Raw genomic sequence first — 20,279 nt, 5'->3', positions numbered from 1 at the left:
GATTTAGATCTGAAAAGTAAACCTTTTGCAGTGCAAACACTCTGTAGATGTGGTCACTGCTTTATACAATAGGCAGTTAAACATCTGGGTAACAGTGCAGCTTCAGCAAGGAATACCATATCCTTTGTCTTGTGTCTTGTTTAGAAGTTCTGGCGTAACCAGTTTATTCTGCAGTGTTTCCTGTTATCTTGCCAGTGATGACGAATTACTATTTTCTACATCTGCAGGTCTCAAGGTTTTCTTCTATATGATGATTTCCGTTTTGTTCATCGACTAAGCCTTGGGGTCTTTATAGTACTTTTTCCCAGCTTTTAGTTCAAGTTCTGCGTTTTATTTCAATGAGGACGTCATCACTTCATCGGGCGCTACATCTACAAGCAAATATGTAAATAAGATGTTTAATGTTTACCATCAATTTCACATGACAGGGACGCACTGCAGACTAATCTTTGCAAATGTTTGTGGTAAGGCATAAACTCATCACGCTGCACCATCATTTCAACACCTCGGCCATGAAGGAGGGGATCTTGTACTCAAAGGAAGTCTTCACCACAGTCCTCTTGCAGACAGTGTTCTCTTAAGTCTTGTCTGTCCACATTCTTGTAAATAAGAAAGTCTTTGCCAGGAGAACTTTACTCAGCCTTTGCAGTTGATATTTAACTCAAGTCAAGTCTGAGTTTGATGATCTCCTACATAAATCGCAACACTTGCACTTTATGTATTAGTGAAGTAAAACCGAAAAAAATCATTCTGACTTGTTCAGATCATTACCACCATGCTTTAGGCTTTCCATTTTATTAAATGTGTCAAACTGTAACACACAATGACAATGAGTGAGTAGCTTTATTGATCAAGAATTACATGTGTTTCCTGTACAACTGTTAATCTAAGGTTGTGTGTCATAATGCAATAGTACCGTATGTCATGCTGTTGACACTTAAAAAAAGGAGCAAAGCAACATGCACGACACAGGAGTGTATCGTTAAGAAGGTCGCTTGTAATTGCATTTAATTCTAAACAGAATGCAGAAAATGTGCAGAGTATGAATATAAATCTCATACGGATCTACCATGATGACAATAGAAAGTGCATGTCATGTTAAACGGTATAACTACAGAGTCCAGATGTGAAAGCGCTGATCTGCTCCTGCAGAGAAGATGTGCGTGTTGTCGGGGTTTATGGCCAAGTGCAGGACTCGCTGAAAATGTCCTGAAAATGCAATAAAAGAAGGTTTTATAGAGCAGGTTTGACCAATACTGACCGGGAAGAAAATTTGGATTTAGCAAATAAGGACAAAAGTTCAGAACAAGCCAAATCAAACGTTTATCAAATTTTATGGCACTGATTAGTATTTTAATGCCTGTTTAATGGATGCATAGTGGATTTGAGAAAATGCAAAGATTTGTAAATGTATTGTCTCGAGGGCTGCAGTCATGCAAGTTATCATTGTGTCCCCGCTTCATGACACCTGACTCAGATTAATGAGTCATTGTGCAGAACTTCACTGCATGTTGAATTCATTCAAGTTGAATCAGATGTGTTGAAGCAGGGATGAATTGGAAACCAGCAGCTTTTCTGACATAATGGGACTGAGTGGAATGACCCTGGTTTAGTGAGTACAAAGTGACCGGAGTAAAACATTAATAAAGTTACACTGTGGATGACATATTGTTTGTGGTTTAGAAATAGCATTGGAGGAAACAGAGCAGCACAAGTTCTGGAAATCTACAAGTTCTGTTTAAAAAGTATCTCAGCTTTTCTGTGGACAATTTACTTCTTTTTTTTAAAAAGATTTCATCTCTTTTTTAAAAAAAAATAGAATTAATTCTCTCTTCTGCCACGAAGATATTTCCCGTGTCAATGTTTCCTGAATCACTTTGGGTTAGCCACATAAACAAAACCACGACTGGTACACTCCCATGGTAAACGACTGAAAATTGTTTTGTTTTTTTTACTGCTTTAAAAACTTTTTTTTTTTTTTAATCTTCATTAGTCTTAAAAGCTTTTTTTTTTTTTTTTTTAACAATGCATTAGACTATTTTCATAACTCCCAGGAACATTTTAAGACTGACTTTAGAGGTATGAACAGACCCTTGCTACAACGAGGGTCTTTCTTTTAATAGTTCATATTTATGCAGCTGTAACTCCAGCACATCTCAACTCAGGGTCTGCTGAATCTTCCTGAAAGTTTTTTTATTTTGCAGTCAGTGGTTTTGTTTCTCCAGCTATTAAGAAACTATTAATTTTTTTTTTTTTCACTTTCTGAAAGTTTTGTTTTTCTTTTCTTTAATTTAGTTTTGTTCTAAACTGGATTTTAGCTTTTTCTGTAATCCTTACCCATGAGGAATCAGAAGCCTGAAAACTTACTTCTCAAAGATTATTTCAGCTTTAGTAGACATCAGGTTGGTTGCTAAACACTTGCAGTGCTTTTAAAAAGTAATTTCCAGGGATTGCAACATTGCTTTTCAAGTAGCAAAATGACCATTAAGGATTTCTCCAGCAGGTCTGGGACAAAGTTCTGGAGACACCAAAATGAGCCAGAGAGCTATGAGACCAAAACTAAGCCTGAAGTGGGTGCAAAGCTTAATAAAAGAGTTTAAAGTGGCTTATTTTTTTTAAGTTCAAGTTGCACACTCTGCCAAATTGGGAAAGAGACCATGAAAAAAAAATTGGTGAAAAAAAGAGAATATATTCAGGGTTCAATTAAAGGTATCAGGGACATTGATATTCCCCTGGCATGTGGAAGGACATATAGTGCTCTATGCTAAAGTAAAATCAAACATATTGACATCACTGTGTGGGACAAACCCAGCACCTTTCACAGAGTCTTTCCTAAAGATGAATGTAAACTATTTATGATGCTGGCATGTTGGTGGAAGTCATCACAGATCCAAAATATTTCCGGCGCCAGAGTGAAAATGTGTCCTAAAATATTTCAAAGGGATTTTAATTAAACTTAAAGACAACCAGGCTGATTGATAAATCACTCAGCAGTTTTAAAAATAACTCTTTACTAATCAAACTGAAAGCTACCATGATCAATACAAAATAAGATATGAATGGAAAAGCAAACTAAGAAAAGGTCAAGTTTAAGTAAAAAAAACAAAGCAGCTCCTGAACTTCAGTCGTGATTGTTTTTGCAGACAATAATTCAGAACACAGAAAAAAAACCACAAAGATTAAAAAAAAAAAAACAGCAGTATAGACCACAACACTGCAGATTAAATGTTGCATCTTTGTATGTGCTTCATAGTTTCAGAATTACTAAGAGCACAGAAGATAAATGAGTCACTATCAACGGACCTAAAAAGATTTGGAAATGACACTGGAAGATGACAGATACCTTTGGGTAATATTAATCAGTATGTTTAATGGTGCAGTAGGCTACATATGTTCCTGTAAAGATGGTACTAAATATGTAACCAGAAAAGTCTGACTGTTTTTTAACGTATTTTAAGGTTTTCTAACCTGTGAGCTGATGGATCCGTCTGAGGGAGGGAAACTCCCAGGTCCAAGATGTGATTTGATGATGAGGAATGCCATGACCTGTGAGAAGATATCTTTTCTTTTCAGCCCATTGAAGAGAACAGATCTGCAAGACAACAGGAACAGATGATAAATGCAGCATTTGTGCAAATGAAAACATCTCCTATTCAATTCAAGTACCTGTGAATTTGTGTTGACGGAAGTCAAACAACACCCAGATTTTACGTCCCAAATTCTCAGTTCACCATCTTTCCACCCTCCTCCGGTCGCAATCACTTCTCTTTGCCACGGACACCATCCCAAAGCCTAGAAACACAAAAACACATCTGTGAGGCAAGCATATTTTACTGGAATGATATAGGCTAGACCTTACATATAACCATTTACCTGCTGTTCAAGTCGGAATAAAATAAATTCAATCAGGTGATGTGACTGAACACATGTAATTTGTGACTGTGCAACAATGAGTTGGTGCATCCGTCATCCAGAATGGAAATATTTCAAGAAATCTGGATAGGCTGCCATGAAACTTGGTATAAATATGCATGTTTCTATTGGGTTCAATTAACTGATTCTTTACTTCTAAATGAACTTTATTATTAGGACAAAACAACAAACAAAAGGTTAGCATGCAAACATGCTAAATTAAAACTATTAAACCAAGAACACAGTACAAGAAAAAACACCTTAACAGCGCTGGGCTGTTTCATTGTCATCACTGGCTGATGTGACCTTTTGACTCCTGTGATGTCACCATCCCAAATATGGAGAAGGCCCTCTGTGGAGCCGCTGGCCAGCAAGTCATCTCCCGATGACCATTGCAGACTGCAGATTCCTTCCTTCTGGACGACTGCGCCAACCACAGATGCAGGAGCCCGAGGGTCAAAGTGATGGATGTGTCCGAGAAAAGAGCCACTGGGAGATTGTGAACGCGGTTAGTTCACAGATTCTGCTTTTAAATTACATTTCATTTTGAGAACTGCCTTTTAAATTTAACACCTCCGTTTTTAAAGTTCAGTCTTTATTTGGAAATTTCTGTGAAGGATACTTGACACTTCAACACGTACCAGCTGAGCAAGTGCTGTTTCCAGGAAAGTGCTGCGACTACACAACCTTGAGAACACAGATGTCGCATGTTCTGGTTGTGGTCAACATCCCACAGCTCAACGTCAAAAAGAAACAATAAACCGCAACACATTATCATCCTGATTCACCAAAGTGTCACATTTCCCCTCGCATAGCCCACCACAGTTTTATTTCTTTGTGAAAACATTTTCCAACCTCTTCATACTCAGTTCGTAAGAACTGACCTGAATCTCGCCTCTTCTGTTTCCAATGCAGAGAGCTCGGCCATCTCTGCTCCATCTCAGACATGAAATGGTCAAATTCCCAATACGTGCTGGACCTGGATCTGGACTCGGCTCCAAATGTCCCACGAGGGAATGGGTGTCTGAATTCCAGAGGTAAACAGAGGAGCCAAGTGCTAACGCAACCATGCCATTACAACTGCAGTCCAGAAGATTAGCATCTGCAAAGAAATAGGTTGCAAAAGAAAAGAAATTAAACAGGCTGATCACTGCATTTGTAGAATTTATAAAAATAAATCCAAATTTCTTTTCATTTTAAGCACTGTTGTTCTTCATATTGAGCAGCACTGTTGCTTTCTTACAGTAGTCATTCAGCATTGATGGAGCCGCCAGTGTGAGCAACGACTGCACACTTCTGCTGATGTCACCCAGTTTAGCAAAAGGCTGCAAATCAAATCTTTTTGCGTGAAAACCTGCAAACGTGAAATATATTAAATGCAAAACACACACACACACACACACACAGTATGTAGTGGGTTTATTTTAATGCATTCAGTCAATCTTGACTCATTTCATGATTTGATGACAAACATAACCGTTTTAAGCTACGATGCCTGATAAGCCAACTAGCCAGACAACTAGATATCAAATAGATAGAAACACCAGTCTGGCTAAAAGTAAATAGATACCTCCAACTCCAACTTCTGCTTCTTTTACTACATTTATTACCAAGTAATCTAGTTGTGGTTTCTTGTTATTACATCAGGAAGTATCGCTCCACATTTCATTCAGATATCGTAATTGCTCATTCATTCTGTACCAGACGCGTGAGTACTTCCATGTGCTTGAACTGCTGCTCTCCACACCCACTCCACACTCTGTGAAATACATCATTTTTATATTAGATGTCAACTCTCATATTTTTATATCTATTTTTCAACTTGTGTAGTTACTTTTCCTTGAATTAGATGGTATTATATACATTTCATTTCCTTAAATATATATATAAAACATTACATAATCTTAAATAAATTGGACATTAAACAAACAGAATGTGTTTTCTAAATGATGCCTCATATTTTAACCATTTCCATTGTAGAGTTACTCATTCTGGTCCTACAAGAGTCACAACCTAGCGGGTTTTCTTCAACACACCTGAATCAAATTAAATGGCTCTTGCAGCCTATAGGTTTCGCACAATGAGTCAGGTGTGTTGGAGTAGTAACCGGAACAAATAACCTTGATGTAAGAAAAAGGAATAACCTCCAGAAGGAAGTCAAGCACCCGTTAAATTAGTTCACATCATTTATTTTCAGTTTGAACTTATTGTTGTCACAAAGATTTTCAACAGGTCAAGTTCCTCAAACATACCTGGTCTGGGGACTTTTCTGTGTCAGGCTGTCTTCTGGATACCACACTGCTTTCTTGTGGTGTGTTCAATGATACAACTGCCTGCTTGTACCTTTTCACCGGTGATCTGTCTGGGGAATTACACAGAAACCCTTGCAGGAATTAATACGACCCCTGTCCATATTTAATAAAACAAAGTTGAAAAAGATGAGATGCACGGTGGTTTGCAGCACTGTGCACAAACACAAGGTTATCAAATTGTTAAAAGCAAACCATTTATTGAAACAGTGTATTTCACAACTCAACTAACTGTGTTACTTTACAATACCATTATGCAGGACACACAATATGTACTGATACATACACTACATATTACACATTACTCATTTATTTATCCATTCCTTCCAAACACTGCTGCATTTCTTACCAAACAGATATACTAAACAATGATTATCCATTAAAATGATGAAAAGTGAGGAGACAAACATGGATTATTTTACCAGTGGCATTATGTCTCAAGCTATTTTATCTGACTTCATGCAAATTTTTACCTTTAGAGGTTAAGAGGAGTCCGTACCTGCAGGTCAGGGCTGTTGTTGGGGTGATTTGGGAATTTTTCAAATGAGGCAAGTCATAATAAATAAATTATAGATGTCAAAATATTTCTAATAGTTCATTAATTGCTATAAAGCAAAACAGGAGACATGTGAGACTGATTAGTACCTTGCACGTTTGCTTGCAGACTCTTATGTTTACATTCTTGGAGCCTAGGAGGTGATTCGAGCTCCAGTCTCTGACAGACGGAGTCAAACTCAAAGTTAGGATGACGCTGCCACCCAGGGGCCACAGGTGTACTCGCAGCAGGACCCTCGCTGCCGCTCCTCTCTATGATCCACCGCCTGAAGCGTTTGTATGCGATTCCATGGGCCTCTTTTTGGTCCTAAGAGCAAAAAGAAAAAGAGAGAGGAAAAAACACTTGTATCAAAAGCCACAACTTATCTGAACAGCAACCTTTTAGAAACGTCATAGCCTCCCATATATCTCATAAGAGTGTCAATTCCGCTACTAGAAAGGCCACATTTCCGGTAATGAATTTCTAAACAAAAGTTGAGTTTTGGGGCGCTTTAGACCATCTTGATACCATAAAATACACGTTTAAACTCAGTCATTGACGAATTAATCCAATGGGCTACCGATCAAAATCAGCTTTTCTCTGTTTCATAAGAACTTCATGAGTGACTCATTTCTCCAGAAGCTCAGATTACTATAGTTACTAAGACGCAGTTAAGTAGTTGCTAGGAAGGTTGCCAGGTCACTATTGTTCATTCAGCACGGTTGCTAAAGTTTTAAGAATGGTTGCTAGAATACTGGGAACTGGTTGCTATGATATTCAGGTTGTTTGTGAGATTAATTGTTGAAATTCTTCAGTCTTGTGTTGAATGATGCATTGAAACGGCCAATTTTGTTAAAGTTTGAAAGATGACCTCCAAAATAGCCTACAAAACACAGAATCTAAAGTTGACACAGAAGAACTTAACATTAAAAGTTATAGTTCATCTGATGTGACTTAGGGGAAGGATAGGGTCATTATTAAGGCAAATATGTAGCATACTTGAGTTATAACAAGTTTGTGTGGAAAAAGTGGGATGTTTTCTGCTGCCTGGTGAAGAAAAAGCTGGTGCACGAGCTGAGCCGTCCTGACTTGCTACGCCTGTTATCAACAAAGAAAAAGTCTAAAATAATTATATCATTAGATATATTAAGGGACTCCTCTTATTTAATCCCTATATGATTAGAGTAGCTAACTTATAAGTGGTTAAATGACTTTTGCTCTTCATTATCTACTGAAAACTTCACTTTCTGTCGATGCTAATGAAGCACTTCTTGTGATATTGACTCGATCAAGCTAATCAGAAGCCGGATTAGCACCTGGTAAATGTGAACAGATCATTCCACGGTGGTCAGTGATGGTCAAAGTGTGGAAATGACGAGAATAGGCCTATATTAAATATTAAAACCCTGTGTGTTAAATAAATAAACTGTTTAAAATAACTAAATATCTTTTATTTCTTATTTCAACTATCATCAAAGAAATAACTTGTCCGAGAATTTAATTTATTTTAAATTCTGTTAAGCCTTTATAGATTATAATTTACTTTTTAAGGCCGTTTACTTCCGGTGTTTTCGTGTATTTTTTTCTGGTTAGTTTAATCTTCTCCCAGCTCTTTCCGCCCTCCTGTCTGCCCAGACTTCTAGCAGGAGTCTTTGCAAATCCGACCACGTCTTTTTACGTCTTCCCCCTCCAAGATGGAGGCGCTCGGAGGTTATCCCACCAAGTCCTCCAACCCTAAAGCGAAAAAGTTAAGGGTGTTGTTGAGCATGACAGTCTGTGTGGGATGTTTGTTCCTTCTGCAGACGCAGCTGCTGAAACCCAGAAAACCGAAGGATTTTTATTCTTTTGAGGCCAAAGACGCGAAAGGGAAGACGGTTTCCCTGGAGAAGTACCGAGGAAAAGTATGTCCACATCATCACCAGCTGTTCCCGTCTGAGGACGGAATTGTGCAACATTTGTACCAGTTCCAGTTGAGGACTTTTTCTTCGCATAAATTGTGTTTTTACTGCAAAGTGGGAGAATAAAGTTTTGACTGTCTCTCCTCCTGTACAGGCATCGTTGGTTGTAAACGTGGCGAGTCACTGCGAGCACACGGAGGCGAACTACAGGTCTCTGCAGGAGCTTCACAAGGAGCTGGGCACGTCTCATTTCAACGTGTTGGCCTTCCCATGTGGACAGTTCGGAGACACCGAGCTCGGGTCCAGCAGGGACATCGAGGCTTTTGCCAAGTCCACCTACGGCGTCACCTTCCCCTTCTTCAGCAAGATCAAAATAATGGGCACAGAAGCTGACCCTGCCTTCAAGTTCCTCACAGGTTTGCAGCAAAATATCTCCTATTATTACACAAACACTGCAAGAAAAACAACATAAACACACAGTATGTTCTGGAAATGCTGCGTTTAAAGGCAAAAATCTGAAACTCTCTGAAAGTAAGTAAAGTTTAAAGGGATTTTAGGTTATTTTAGTTACCTCTTTTCCACACCGCATGTTTACTTGAATGTCTCAAGTATTACCATGTGCAGGAATATTAAATCTTTTCTGTTTATATTGCTGGGAGGAAAAAAAACAAACACCAGAGTACATGAGAAGTTGGTTTAAAGTAAAAGTATGTTGCTGTTTTATTTCTGAGTTGTACCTAGAGAACTTCATCAGGAAATCTCAATCAAATCTGATATAAAAGTGTAGCATTTCCATCACATCTCATGTCCTAGCAGGAATTTAGCTGCAGTGAAAGTCCCTGCATTAGTCAAGAAACATTTTATAAAATATCATTAGAAAAGAAACTTCTGCTTCATTTAGATTCAAGCTCTTATAATGTCACAATCACAGCTGCTGTGTTCTCCAGTTTGAAGAGAAAAGGTGCCTTCCAGGGTGTTATTAGTGCTTTGTTAGGCATTTAAGCCTCCATGGCTGATGGATTTGTGCATTAGTATGCATTGTTTGGCTCACATGTATCAGTGAGTTAAAGAAAACAGGTTTTGGATTGACACATGCTGCCATTCATATAACACCTTCCTTATTAATATATATATTAAAAAACAAACAAAAAATTCAAATAAACTACTTTATTGCACTTGTTACAACAGCGTAGCACTAAAATAGAAATAATCCCGTTACTAAACTGTCTTGCCTGCAGTACAGACTTGGCAACACCTGAAAACATATAATGCATTATTAGATTAAAATAAAATAAATTAAAAACAAGGTTTTCTAATTGATATTACCTTAATACAAACTTAATAATTCTGTAATAACTAAATGTTGTTGTTTTTTTGTTTGTTTGTTTTTTAGATTCTGTACAGAAAATCCCAAAGTGGAACTTCTGGAAGTTCCTGGTGAACCCAGAAGGGAAAGTGGTGCGTTTCTGGCGAACAGATGAGTCCATGGAAAGCGTCCGGCAAGAGGCCGCAGCGCTGGTGCGAGAAATCATCCTAAAGAAACGAGTGGAGCTATGATGGCTCTTACAGACAGATTCTGGACATATTGCCGCATTATGCCTGTGTTTCCTGAGCCTTGACCGAGCCAGGAGTGACTGAACTGTTGCCGTCGAGTGTTGTTGACAGATGCGTTGCTCTATAACATGCAGGATTTGTGAGCCACAATCATGTGATGTGTGTTGACTGTGTGTGCGTGGACCATCCTGTGGTTAATGGTGACTGAATTAATGACCATTCCCTACAATGACCACCTTTCAAGGTTGCCTTTTTTTAAGACAAATGTTGAGTTTGCATTGTTCTGTATTGCTGCCATTTCTCTCTCAAGTTTACATTAAAATCTTCTCATTAAGATGGAGTGAACCATTTTAGCCTGTTCTGACTGAACTCAGTGGACTTCACAACAGCTGTCCACAAATAACATGATTTAATTTAATTCAAGGATCTTTTGCTAAAAGCTTCTAAGGTATTTTTGTGTGTAAATATTAAAAAAATACTCAATTAGGAAAGAAGCATCCACATTTTAAGTGCTACCTCAGAACATTCATGCTAACCTCACACAAATGTGTCATATTGATACTGATCTATGTTTTCTATTCAACATCCTTCATGGCAGTTATTTCCCTGCATCACTTTGTTAGAAATGTTTAGATAATTAGCAAAAGCTGCCTCATATCATCAGATGCATTGACTCTGGTTTCTTAATGTTAAGCGATGGAACCAGCGACAAAGACTCTGCTGCTGTGGATTAAATGGACAGTTGGAGGGCAGCGGCAGGTAAGCTGGCACCTGATGAACCAACCAGCTAACAAGACACTGCCTTCCAACCACCCAAATATGTCACCTGGTTAAAATCTCAACACAATATGTCTCCTCACAAAGCTGCTTAACATGTTGGAGGGGGAAAAAAAATTCCTGTTTGGGTGGAAACTGTTTAGCTAGCAGAGCACTGTGAGCTGCAGCAAAAATGCACATCAGCCAACATTACACTGCCTCCTAACCAGCCACAACTTCTGCAGAAGGAAATGCATAAGCTTGATTAGTGTGTAAAATTACAAAAGCAGCTCTAAAAAGGGTGTGCAGGGGAAAGATTGCATCCATGCAGCGGTTTAACCTGAAGTTTTTTAACTCCTCCCTCAGTTTCTCCTCTTACCTCGAAGGGACAGACTCTTCTTCGGCCAGAAAAGTAGCATCTTCCTGCAAAGAGTAAAACACAAAAATCTCAGCTCGCCTTCACAAATAAGAGCTAACATGGTATGAACAGTAAGGAGTATTTGATCAAACACACACTATTAAAATGGTGGTGTGATGTGGAGGGAGTGTGTGTTCTGTTTAGAGTTTGAAGTGGTTGCTTGGTAGCAGAAGCAGTAGAGATAACATGTTTTAAGTGTTACCTTATTCAGGTATTATAAGTCACTCACCCTGTTGGAGTTTCCATTGGTCAACAGCTTCACTTTCCATTATTTAGCTGAAACACTCTCTGCCTAACCCCTTAACCTGGACTGTCTGGGGTCATGGGTGCCTGGTGCACCTGATGTCTCCTCTCCTCGGACTCCTTTCCTAAATACTCCTGCAGGGCGGACAGTGGAGCGGGAAGAGCTGTCTTCTACTCTGCCATTGGCTGGTTTAGCCTTTCTTTTCTTTTTTTCTTCTTCTTTCAATAATTCTTATTGAAGGATTCGATGCGCGTCCTGGTTTCTACTGGAGACAAACGACCAGACCACAAAAAGAGCATCGCGGTAATAATTTAAAGGTGGAGGCGGCAGCTTCTTATCAGACAAGGACAAACTCTTTCTGTTATTTCTCTAAGTGGCGTCAGTTTTCAAAGAGGGGGTTATGTAAAGGTTCACGAGAGGTTATTACTTGTCCAGCCATGTCCTTTGGCTCCTTACTTTGAGCTTTATAAAGAATTCTGCAATAAGAGGAGTTACGCATGTTTTATTAACATGACTAAAGAGGAAAACCAGAAAAAAAAAAACAAAACTTTAACCTACTACAAAGTGCTTATTGAAAATTTTGATAAAGCTCTTGGATTTTGAACTGAAACTTTCCAGACTAATGAAAACAGTATCTGTAGTATTCTAAAAAGAGGAATTTATGGTTTTTTTTTTTAACCTTCTAATTTTAACAAGAATCCAACTATTCTGTATAAATATTCAAAAACGTGAAAACTGTAATTATTTATTTCATTTGGAATCATTATAGCCACATAAGATATAATCCAATCCAACCACTTTCGAGTCTCCAATGAGACATAAAAAAGCCTCAAAGCGAGCTCATCCCACAAATAAACCAGTGTGAGGTGTTAAAAGTTGGCTACCTGTAACAGCTGTTAGTAAAAAATAACTTAGTGGGTTGCAGTGGCGCTAAGTGGGATTAGGGGCGCGAGCGGACGCAGGTTCCTGCCACCTGCCACATCCATATGGGCGCGCACACCCCCTACCAGCTCGAGCCGGGACTTGAGGCACAGGTGCGCGCAGCAGCAGCAGACAGCCCACATCTCAAAACCCCCAACCTTTAATTCATTTATAGTTTAAAAAAAAAAAAAAAAACATATATAAGCCCCCTAATTTTCTTTAATTATGCTGTTACGTTTTGTTTGCACCTTTTCTTTTCTTTTCTTTTCTTTTCTTTTCCTTTCCTTTCTTTCTCAAATTATATTTGGAGGTATTTAATTTAATTTAACTTTATATTAACTCAAAGAACTCACCCCATAAACTACACTGAAAAAAACCCAAAACACTTGGCTGGGAACAAAGGGATGAAGAATAAAGTGAATGCTTTAAGACTGAATTATTATTATTATTATTATTATTATTATTATTATTATTATTATTATTATTATTATTATAGGATAATAGTGTGCTTTAACATTTATTAGAGGTTGGAATTTATTTATATTTTAGCCTTGCACATCATGTTAATCCATAGTCCAACATCAGTCATTCTTTCACCAGAAAATTGTAGGCTTAATACCTTTTTTTAAAAACCACGTTTTCCACCTTCTTTCCCGCGAGACATGGCTTCACAGCCTCATTCCAGCTTTGGTTTAAATCACCTTAGAAACTAATTGTGTCTGTGTTTTTCCTCTTTCCTCCCGCATCGTTTCCCGCAGTGTTTGGCGGTAGATTAACCGGTCAGATGTGTCGCAGTCAGTTTGAACAAAGCTTTACTCTCACACAACCCACTGCTCGAGGACAAACGCATTGGTGGAGCGCCAACTTGAAGGTTTATATTTCTGGGGTTTAACAAGTGCCCGTTTTTTTTTTTCCCCCCTTTTTTTTCTTATGTCACCTGTGTGTTGCAACAAGCTACATTCAGCAGAAAACCCATAGTTTGGATTGTTTATTCTATGACTAAATAAATGAATAAATAAATAATCAGATGTAGACTCTTGCCTGTTTATAATTGATCTCCTCTTTTCTTTTTTATACACAAATGTTCTAGTTGTCAGGTTGTCTTGACTGAATAAATATGCTTGATATCAGAGGAAGGTGATGCAAGTACTAATCTATGAAAGTTTTCTTAAACAAATCCTTGGTATCATTGTGGACAAAATGATCATAATGTTTTATTTTGTGAAATATTCCAATAAAAGCTTCATACAAGGGAAAAAGCCTGCATAAACGTTAATAATGATGCCCAAAGTTGCCTGTTGAATCAGAACAAATTTAAAGTGTCCTTTTAAAGACTAAAGATTTTAATAATAATGGTTTTAAAATGATGCCAGCATTTTACTTGTCTTATCTATATTTATGTTGTAAAAGCCATTAGTACTGTATACTGCTGCAGCTGACAGGGAAGTGTTGCCTTCACTGCCCTAAAATGAACAGCCCCAGTTTTCTGGAAGTTTAAACAGGTGTCTGACCTGAAAGTTGACATTCTCTAGAGGAGCCACACTTTATAGATGATCTCGACACTGATTTTGATGAAAAAATGTGAGATAAAGATTCCCAAATGTCAGGGATTTAGCTGACTGTTAGAAAACACACTTTTGGGAAGGATGAAAGAAGACTTAGATGCTCTGTCTCTCTCTCTCTGCTTGTATTTATCCAGCAAAACTGTTTGCAGGCTGGAGCAGAAAGCCAATAAATCATGCAATCTAGCCTAACAGAATTTGTTTAAATTTCCAAAAAGGATATAAACAAGGATGTGTGCTGCAATGCATCAGGACTCAGAGCCTTCTTTCAGACCACAGGGTCACCCAGACAGAGACAAAAGGGAAGGAAGTCTCTGCTTCTAGGACAGGTCAAGGGGTTACATTTGTTTCACTGCTCAAACAAGAGAAGTTCACAATAACAACAGTTTTTTTTCCATGTGCTGGAGTTATTCCTGCATTACTCCACACCCACTTCAGAACACATTGCACATGTTTAATGAAATATGTTTTATTTCTATTAAGATACAAAAAAATGAACATACTGAGGAGTGTAATCAGAAACAAAATGTAAACATTATTGAGGGCAGTATAATGTCCTGATAGACTGATTGGCTTGCAGGCTACCTGAGGAAGACATCATGTAATCATTTACAGATATCACTATAGATTAATAGTTAAGCATTAACAGGTGCTGCCTACCTACATTTTTTCTATTTTCTTACAGATTTATGGCACCTTTGTGGCAACAACCAGTGCAGTAATCTCTGATTTCAGCTATGATTGGGAACCCAGCGGAAGCGGTATCCACCTGGCTGTGTCTTTGAGGTAAATGCATGTCCATGAGGAAAGACTTGAGTCCTTATGGTGCCGTGTTCTCTGACAGAGGTTCTGAAAGAGGAAACGCTGTCTCCAGTCTCTGCTCCATCAGCTGTCACACTCCTGAGTGTAGACGTCTGAAGGCCGGAGAAAGCACCATACATGCGTATTGTCTCTGATTCTTGTTGCTGCTTTGGTCCTGTGGTGCTGTTGAGCAGGACGGCATTGCAGCGTGTGCTGATGTCCCTCAGCATGTCCTCCACCGAGTCAGAAGATTCTGTTTCACAGCCTTCACCTAACCGCTGCCGCTTACAGGGACTCAGCAACGGGCTATCACCACAGCGCATCCCTGGTTCTCCTGCATGTGGGTCTCTGGCAGTCATCAGTTTCTGGAAGAAGAAATATGCATAAAATGATCAGAAATAACAAAAGAAGAACAGAGGATGACGTCTGTGGAATTGTATCTTGCTTGACTCACTTCGAGCACCAAAGCCAGGTGCTTCGCTCTACTGGCCAGCTGTCTGAGATGAAGGTTCCTCTCCGTGAGGGAGTCAAGCTCTTCCTGTTGTCTGTGAAAAGTCTCGTGCAACTGCAAATATATTGAAAATGTATTTTATCATTTTTTGGAATCCCGCTTCCCCCTTAATTTTATTAACATAAATCAAATCTGATGATGAAATTTATGTGGATAAGATTATTTCAGATGTAGTCTTTTTACACTGATTTCCAATTTTTTTTTAGAAGCTGTTGTAATATTATGAACACATTAGCTCACTCTTCTCTCCCAAAATAACAAAATAATACATTAATATTGCTATTAGTGCACATGAAATTGATGTAATCTAAAGAATCCTACTCTACAGTGAGTATAATTAAATTTTACCTGTTTGTTGAGTACTGTTGAATGTCCCAATGCCCTCCCATGCCACTCTGCCATGTCCCTCCACAGAGCTCCATCCTGGGTATGCAGGCTGCTTGTTTCAGTGGATGAATGAAGCAGGTTATCATGTGCAGAGAATTCCCTCTGAGGGGTCAGGGGAGGTATGATACATCCCTGAAATGGTACCAGTTCAACTGGAGAGAGCCTGCTCTCCAGCATAGAAGCAGAATCTGACAGAGGAGACAAGGATGCAATCACCATGAAAAATCTTTTTTGGCAAAGATGATGATGATGATGATAAGACAGGAACCATCACCATACTGTTGAAGGTTAGTTCCCCTCACCTGCCAAAAAATCCTGTGTATAATCTCCAAAGAAGTGGTTATCTGGATCAGATTCATTGACCTGCAACAGATAGAATTAATGATAAACAATCATATTTATGTTTTTTTGATCAATCATGAGATCCAGATATAGTCCTTCCACCTGAAAATCCAACCAGCTCCATCGCTTGTTAGGAGAATATATCCTGGTGCTCATTTCAAGGAATATACGCGGTATGCGTAATATGCGCAAAGTGATCTGTTGCAAAAGTGCAGTTTGTAGAAAAAAACTAAACAAAACTTTGAGGTCCAGCCAATTAGTGTCATGTGTGTCATGAGAAAACCACAATGCCATTCGTGCAGGATTCCAGCACATCGTATCAAACATTAACAAGGGGAGGGGGTGAATAGTCAGATCTGTTACCATATAAAATCTGTCTGGTTTGTTGGTTTTAAATATTTTGTCTAAAAGACTTGGACATACATGACAAACTAGTAAAAGCAAAGAATCTGTGAGGTTTTATCCTTACCTGAGAGCCGACGGAGTCTTTCTCCTGTCCCACCTCTGATGCGCAGTCCTCCAAATCATCCCATGCAATCGTTGAAAAAGCTGTGGCACAACAATGACGTGAAAACACATGTAATGTATAATTCAACAAATTCATTCATCATGCAAGAGATGCGCAAAATCTACCTTGATCTACAATGCAGGGGAGGTCGACGTACACAGTGACCGGACTGCTGCTTCTTGGCACCGGGATTTTATCCTGCACGTACAGCAGGCTTTTAGACTTTTCACATGTATGTGATGTATTGTGCAACATTGTGAAGAAGATAGGGGGGGAAAAAGCAAAGAAATACCGTTTTTCCTACAGCTGCTCTTCTTCCATGCTGCCCCATAAGGTTGAGGCAAATAGCACCAAACTCCTGTCTGTCTCTTTGCATTTCCATCAGTTCCATCTACCGGACTGAAGGAACATGATTTCATTTGTGGCTGATATAGTCGACATTCTCCCGGTTTGTGCGTCTCTGTGCCGCGGTTTCACACTTTAGGCCCAATCAAATGCACTTATTTGGTCTCCAGGGAGTGACAGCGTCCTCGGAGATTAAATTGGTGCAGACGGGTTTTTCTGATCTGAACTGCAAAGGTGGTACCGCGCGTAACGGCGCCATTACAACAGCGGGTACCCTCTGGTTCTTACATGCCTCCCCTAGCCCCCTCCCAAACATCTGTTTTCCTCTGCCTGCGGGCAAAAATCTCCCCAACTGTGCCCGAGATGTTCAGCAGCATATATATACATAATAATAATAATAATAATAATAATAATAATAATAATAATAATAATAATAATAATAATAATAATAATAATAATAAACAACTATTGAGTGAGCTGCTCAACTGAAGAACACCTAAGTCGCTTTTTTTGGCTTTAACAGTTGGTGCGTAATTCTTATCCTATTGTGCGCAAAATATACTTAGTCTGTTTACGCATGAAAGACGAAGTGGGAAAGGAAAGGGGCAATTACAAAGAACAGCTCAATAAACACTCGTGGCAAACACCTCTATTAGTAAACAAACAAGAGTAGCCCTGTGTCTATTTTGTCCTTAAGGCTGAATGCACCTGTGTGGTCGACATTGTGTTAGCAGGTCGAGATGCCACGCGTAATGGATAATCAAATAAAGCCTGCAATTGACCGTGTTGGCACAGTTTGAAACACTACAGCAAACAAAAACCTCGAATGACCTTCAGGTGACATTAGCCACAGTAATCACTATTATAAAAGTATTTATATCTGCTGGTGCCAGCTGCCTCACATGTACTTTTCTCATGTCATTGTATCATTTACTTCCATAGCAGTTTATCAGATTAATGTAATGCCAGTAATAAAACAATTTATTATGAACAGTTCTTTTCAGCAGTTAGAAAGCTAAAACACTGTAGTTTTGTGAACACAGCAGTGTTACACTGTCACTCCAACAAAGTCCATGTTACCCCCCCTCCACATACATTTCATTGACCAGCTCGAATGGACCTTTATAGTTTACGTAAGTTCAGAGATGACACAAATTCATTTACTGATAATTTATTTCACAATAGCTGTTGGTTAAGGTAAATGTACACATTGTTTGCAGATCCATCATTACAGAAGGCACAACTTATAAAACATTATGCAAATCAATGCACATACAAAAAATGTTACATAACATTAATATATTAATACGCATTATATCATTAATAGACAACAAAATGTGCCAAACAAATAAAAATACACGATGCTAAGGACATCCAGTAAATGCAAACATCTGACTGTATAAGAGGTATGTGAGCTTCAGGAGGTCTAACCTATCAGTATTCTCTTAACATGATCTTTATTTGTGCTCTAAATGAAGCATTTATTACAACAAAGAAGAATAGAACTAGGCATTGGTGCAGTCATATGGTAACTCCAGCGTCTCTTGGTTCAGCGACACCAACAGCTTCAGGTTGACTTTGCATTCCTGCACCAGATTGTAAAAATGCACTTCATTTATAGACAGTGGGGGATCTTTCATTGCCACATAGTCACTGTCAGAGCATTCAGGGTTCTCACAGGAAACTGGTGTGAAACTGTCCCACTTCTCTACTTGTGTGTGAAAGGTTGCATTCTCAGCAACCCCCCAGTTAGTTTTCAGCATCTCACTAGCTAGTCTCAGTGCACAGCTAGCAGTCAGAGATGGTGGGTATCTGTTGAAAGCATAGTCTGCTAAAGTCAACTCACACATTTTTTGTGCAAGGTTGTTGCATTGCCTGGTCCTTGCTGCAACTGGATTTACTCCAGAAAACATGTCACTGCTATTCTTCTCAAATACCAGCTGGGTGACCTCAATGCAGCTGATGAAATAGTCCAGGAAAAAGGCAAGGGTGGGTGCAGCAAGGCGAAAGTTGAGACGGACAAGGATGAGACACTCCAGGTTGCAGAGCTGTTCCTTGGTAAAAGCATCACAGCACAATGACAAGAGTTGGCTGACTGGTGGGGAGCACATCTCCACCTGCACAGAGAAATGGACACAATGACATTGAGTGGAATCAACATAAAGCGCTCTTTGAAGTCAGCATTCTCAAAGACATACCTGTTTACTGGCTAAAAGAAGCGCAGTAACACCCAGGAGCTGGAAACAGTCAGCAGCGACTGGAGTAGATGCCAGGAAACGATCCATGATGTTCACCGTCAGGCAGCAGCACTCAAAGGACAAACGGAGGTGTTTGTGGACAGGAATGAGCCAACTAACCAGTTTACAGCGTGCTTCTGCTGACAGCTACACAGAATCATACAGAACTGGAATGTTACTATTTAACAAATATTTCATGCACATTTTTTTTTTTTATTACTAAAATTGCATTCTTGCTGTTTTACTAACGAGTTATTCTATTTATACTAATGTACTGTGTTAATGTGTTTTTGGCTAAATCTGAAGAATAAAGTCTGCAACAGAATGGAGAATTTTTACTAATTAAAAAAAAATTAAACACCTTTTGGTATTTTCTATAGCCTAAATACATAAATAAATAAGAAAACAAATAGCTTAATATGCACAGAACCTATCACATTTCATTTTTATCCCTTCAGTTTATCCACTCTAGTGTAATCTTAAAAGTGTTGTCATGAAGCCTACTTGTGGCTGGCGTGCAAGACTTTTGCAGGTATGAAACTGCGCCTCTTTCTCTCTCTGGATCTGGAAACCAACATCTCCATACTGAAGGTACCAGTTGGACAACTGCCCTTCAACAAAATCCGGTTTGTTTAACCCGAGTTGGGACACTTCTTTCCGTAAGCGACATGTCGTCCCAGAGGATGCTAAATCTTCCTCGAAACCAGAGTCACTCAACTTGGACATGAGCTTCTGCGTGGTGTGGCGTGCCGCTGTTCAGAAACTGCGAGACCGATCTGGTGAAGCACAGGTGCTGCTTCTCCGTCTCCTTTTGGACACAGATTCAGAACCACATTCACTCTTCAGAAATGATGACACCATCCTCTGGAATATCCGTCATTGAAGCCTTTTGTGTCGAACCTGTGCTGACTGTGTCTTCCTTTTTACCAACAACAATCTCGTGTTAGCAGTGCGAAGAAAAAGGGAGTTCCGTCTCTGACGTCATCTTTCCCGGGGTCTTCCCCGCTTCTGCGGCTCGCGGGTATCCCGTTACCCGGGC

General features: G+C 39.1%; 4 protein-coding genes across 4 annotated transcripts; 1 reads left to right on the top strand and 3 right to left on the bottom strand.

Moving 5' to 3' along the window:
• Window positions 1–1,111: 1,111 nt before the first annotated feature.
• Window positions 1,112–7,312, bottom strand: LOC306764435 (cell division cycle protein 20 homolog B-like; the record flags this gene model as incomplete). Its single annotated transcript, XM_079251610.1, has 11 exons — window positions 1,112–1,209; window positions 3,469–3,592; window positions 3,667–3,792; window positions 4,173–4,401; window positions 4,554–4,648; window positions 4,797–5,014; window positions 5,156–5,266; window positions 5,614–5,671; window positions 6,165–6,274; window positions 6,867–7,083; window positions 7,295–7,312. The coding sequence occupies 11 exons, from the start codon at window positions 7,310–7,312 to the stop codon at window positions 1,112–1,114; spliced, it is 1,404 nt and encodes a 467-aa protein (XP_079107736.1).
• A 1,132-nt stretch (window positions 7,313–8,444) lies between these two features.
• gpx8 (glutathione peroxidase 8 (putative)) lies at window positions 8,445–10,459 on the top strand. Its single transcript, XM_079252120.1, has 3 exons — window positions 8,445–8,657; window positions 8,809–9,070; window positions 10,048–10,459. The coding sequence occupies exons 1-3, from the start codon at window positions 8,451–8,453 to the stop codon at window positions 10,209–10,211; spliced, it is 633 nt and encodes a 210-aa protein (XP_079108246.1). The 5' UTR covers window positions 8,445–8,450; the 3' UTR covers window positions 10,212–10,459.
• A 4,381-nt stretch (window positions 10,460–14,840) lies between these two features.
• On the bottom strand, window positions 14,841–17,049 carry mcidas (multiciliate differentiation and DNA synthesis associated cell cycle protein; the record flags this gene model as incomplete). Its single annotated transcript, XM_079251609.1, has 7 exons — window positions 14,841–15,275; window positions 15,365–15,475; window positions 15,770–15,996; window positions 16,111–16,171; window positions 16,620–16,699; window positions 16,784–16,856; window positions 16,951–17,049. 7 exons carry the CDS (start codon window positions 17,047–17,049, stop codon window positions 14,841–14,843), a joined length of 1,086 nt encoding a protein of 361 aa, XP_079107735.1.
• A 1,459-nt stretch (window positions 17,050–18,508) lies between these two features.
• ccno (cyclin O) lies at window positions 18,509–20,120 on the bottom strand (the record flags this gene model as incomplete). The annotated part of the gene is made up of 4 exons (XM_079251608.1): window positions 18,509–19,120; window positions 19,202–19,387; window positions 19,745–19,992; window positions 20,099–20,120. 4 exons carry the CDS (start codon window positions 20,118–20,120, stop codon window positions 18,509–18,511), a joined length of 1,068 nt encoding a protein of 355 aa, XP_079107734.1.
• Window positions 20,121–20,279: the final 159 nt, after the last annotated feature.

Source organism: Telmatherina bonti (genome assembly GCF_933228915.1).
Source record: "Telmatherina bonti genome assembly, chromosome: 13".
In the NCBI taxonomy this organism is placed as follows: Eukaryota; Metazoa; Chordata; class Actinopteri; order Atheriniformes; family Telmatherinidae; genus Telmatherina; species Telmatherina bonti.
This window is presented reverse-complemented; position numbering and strand designations above follow the sequence as displayed.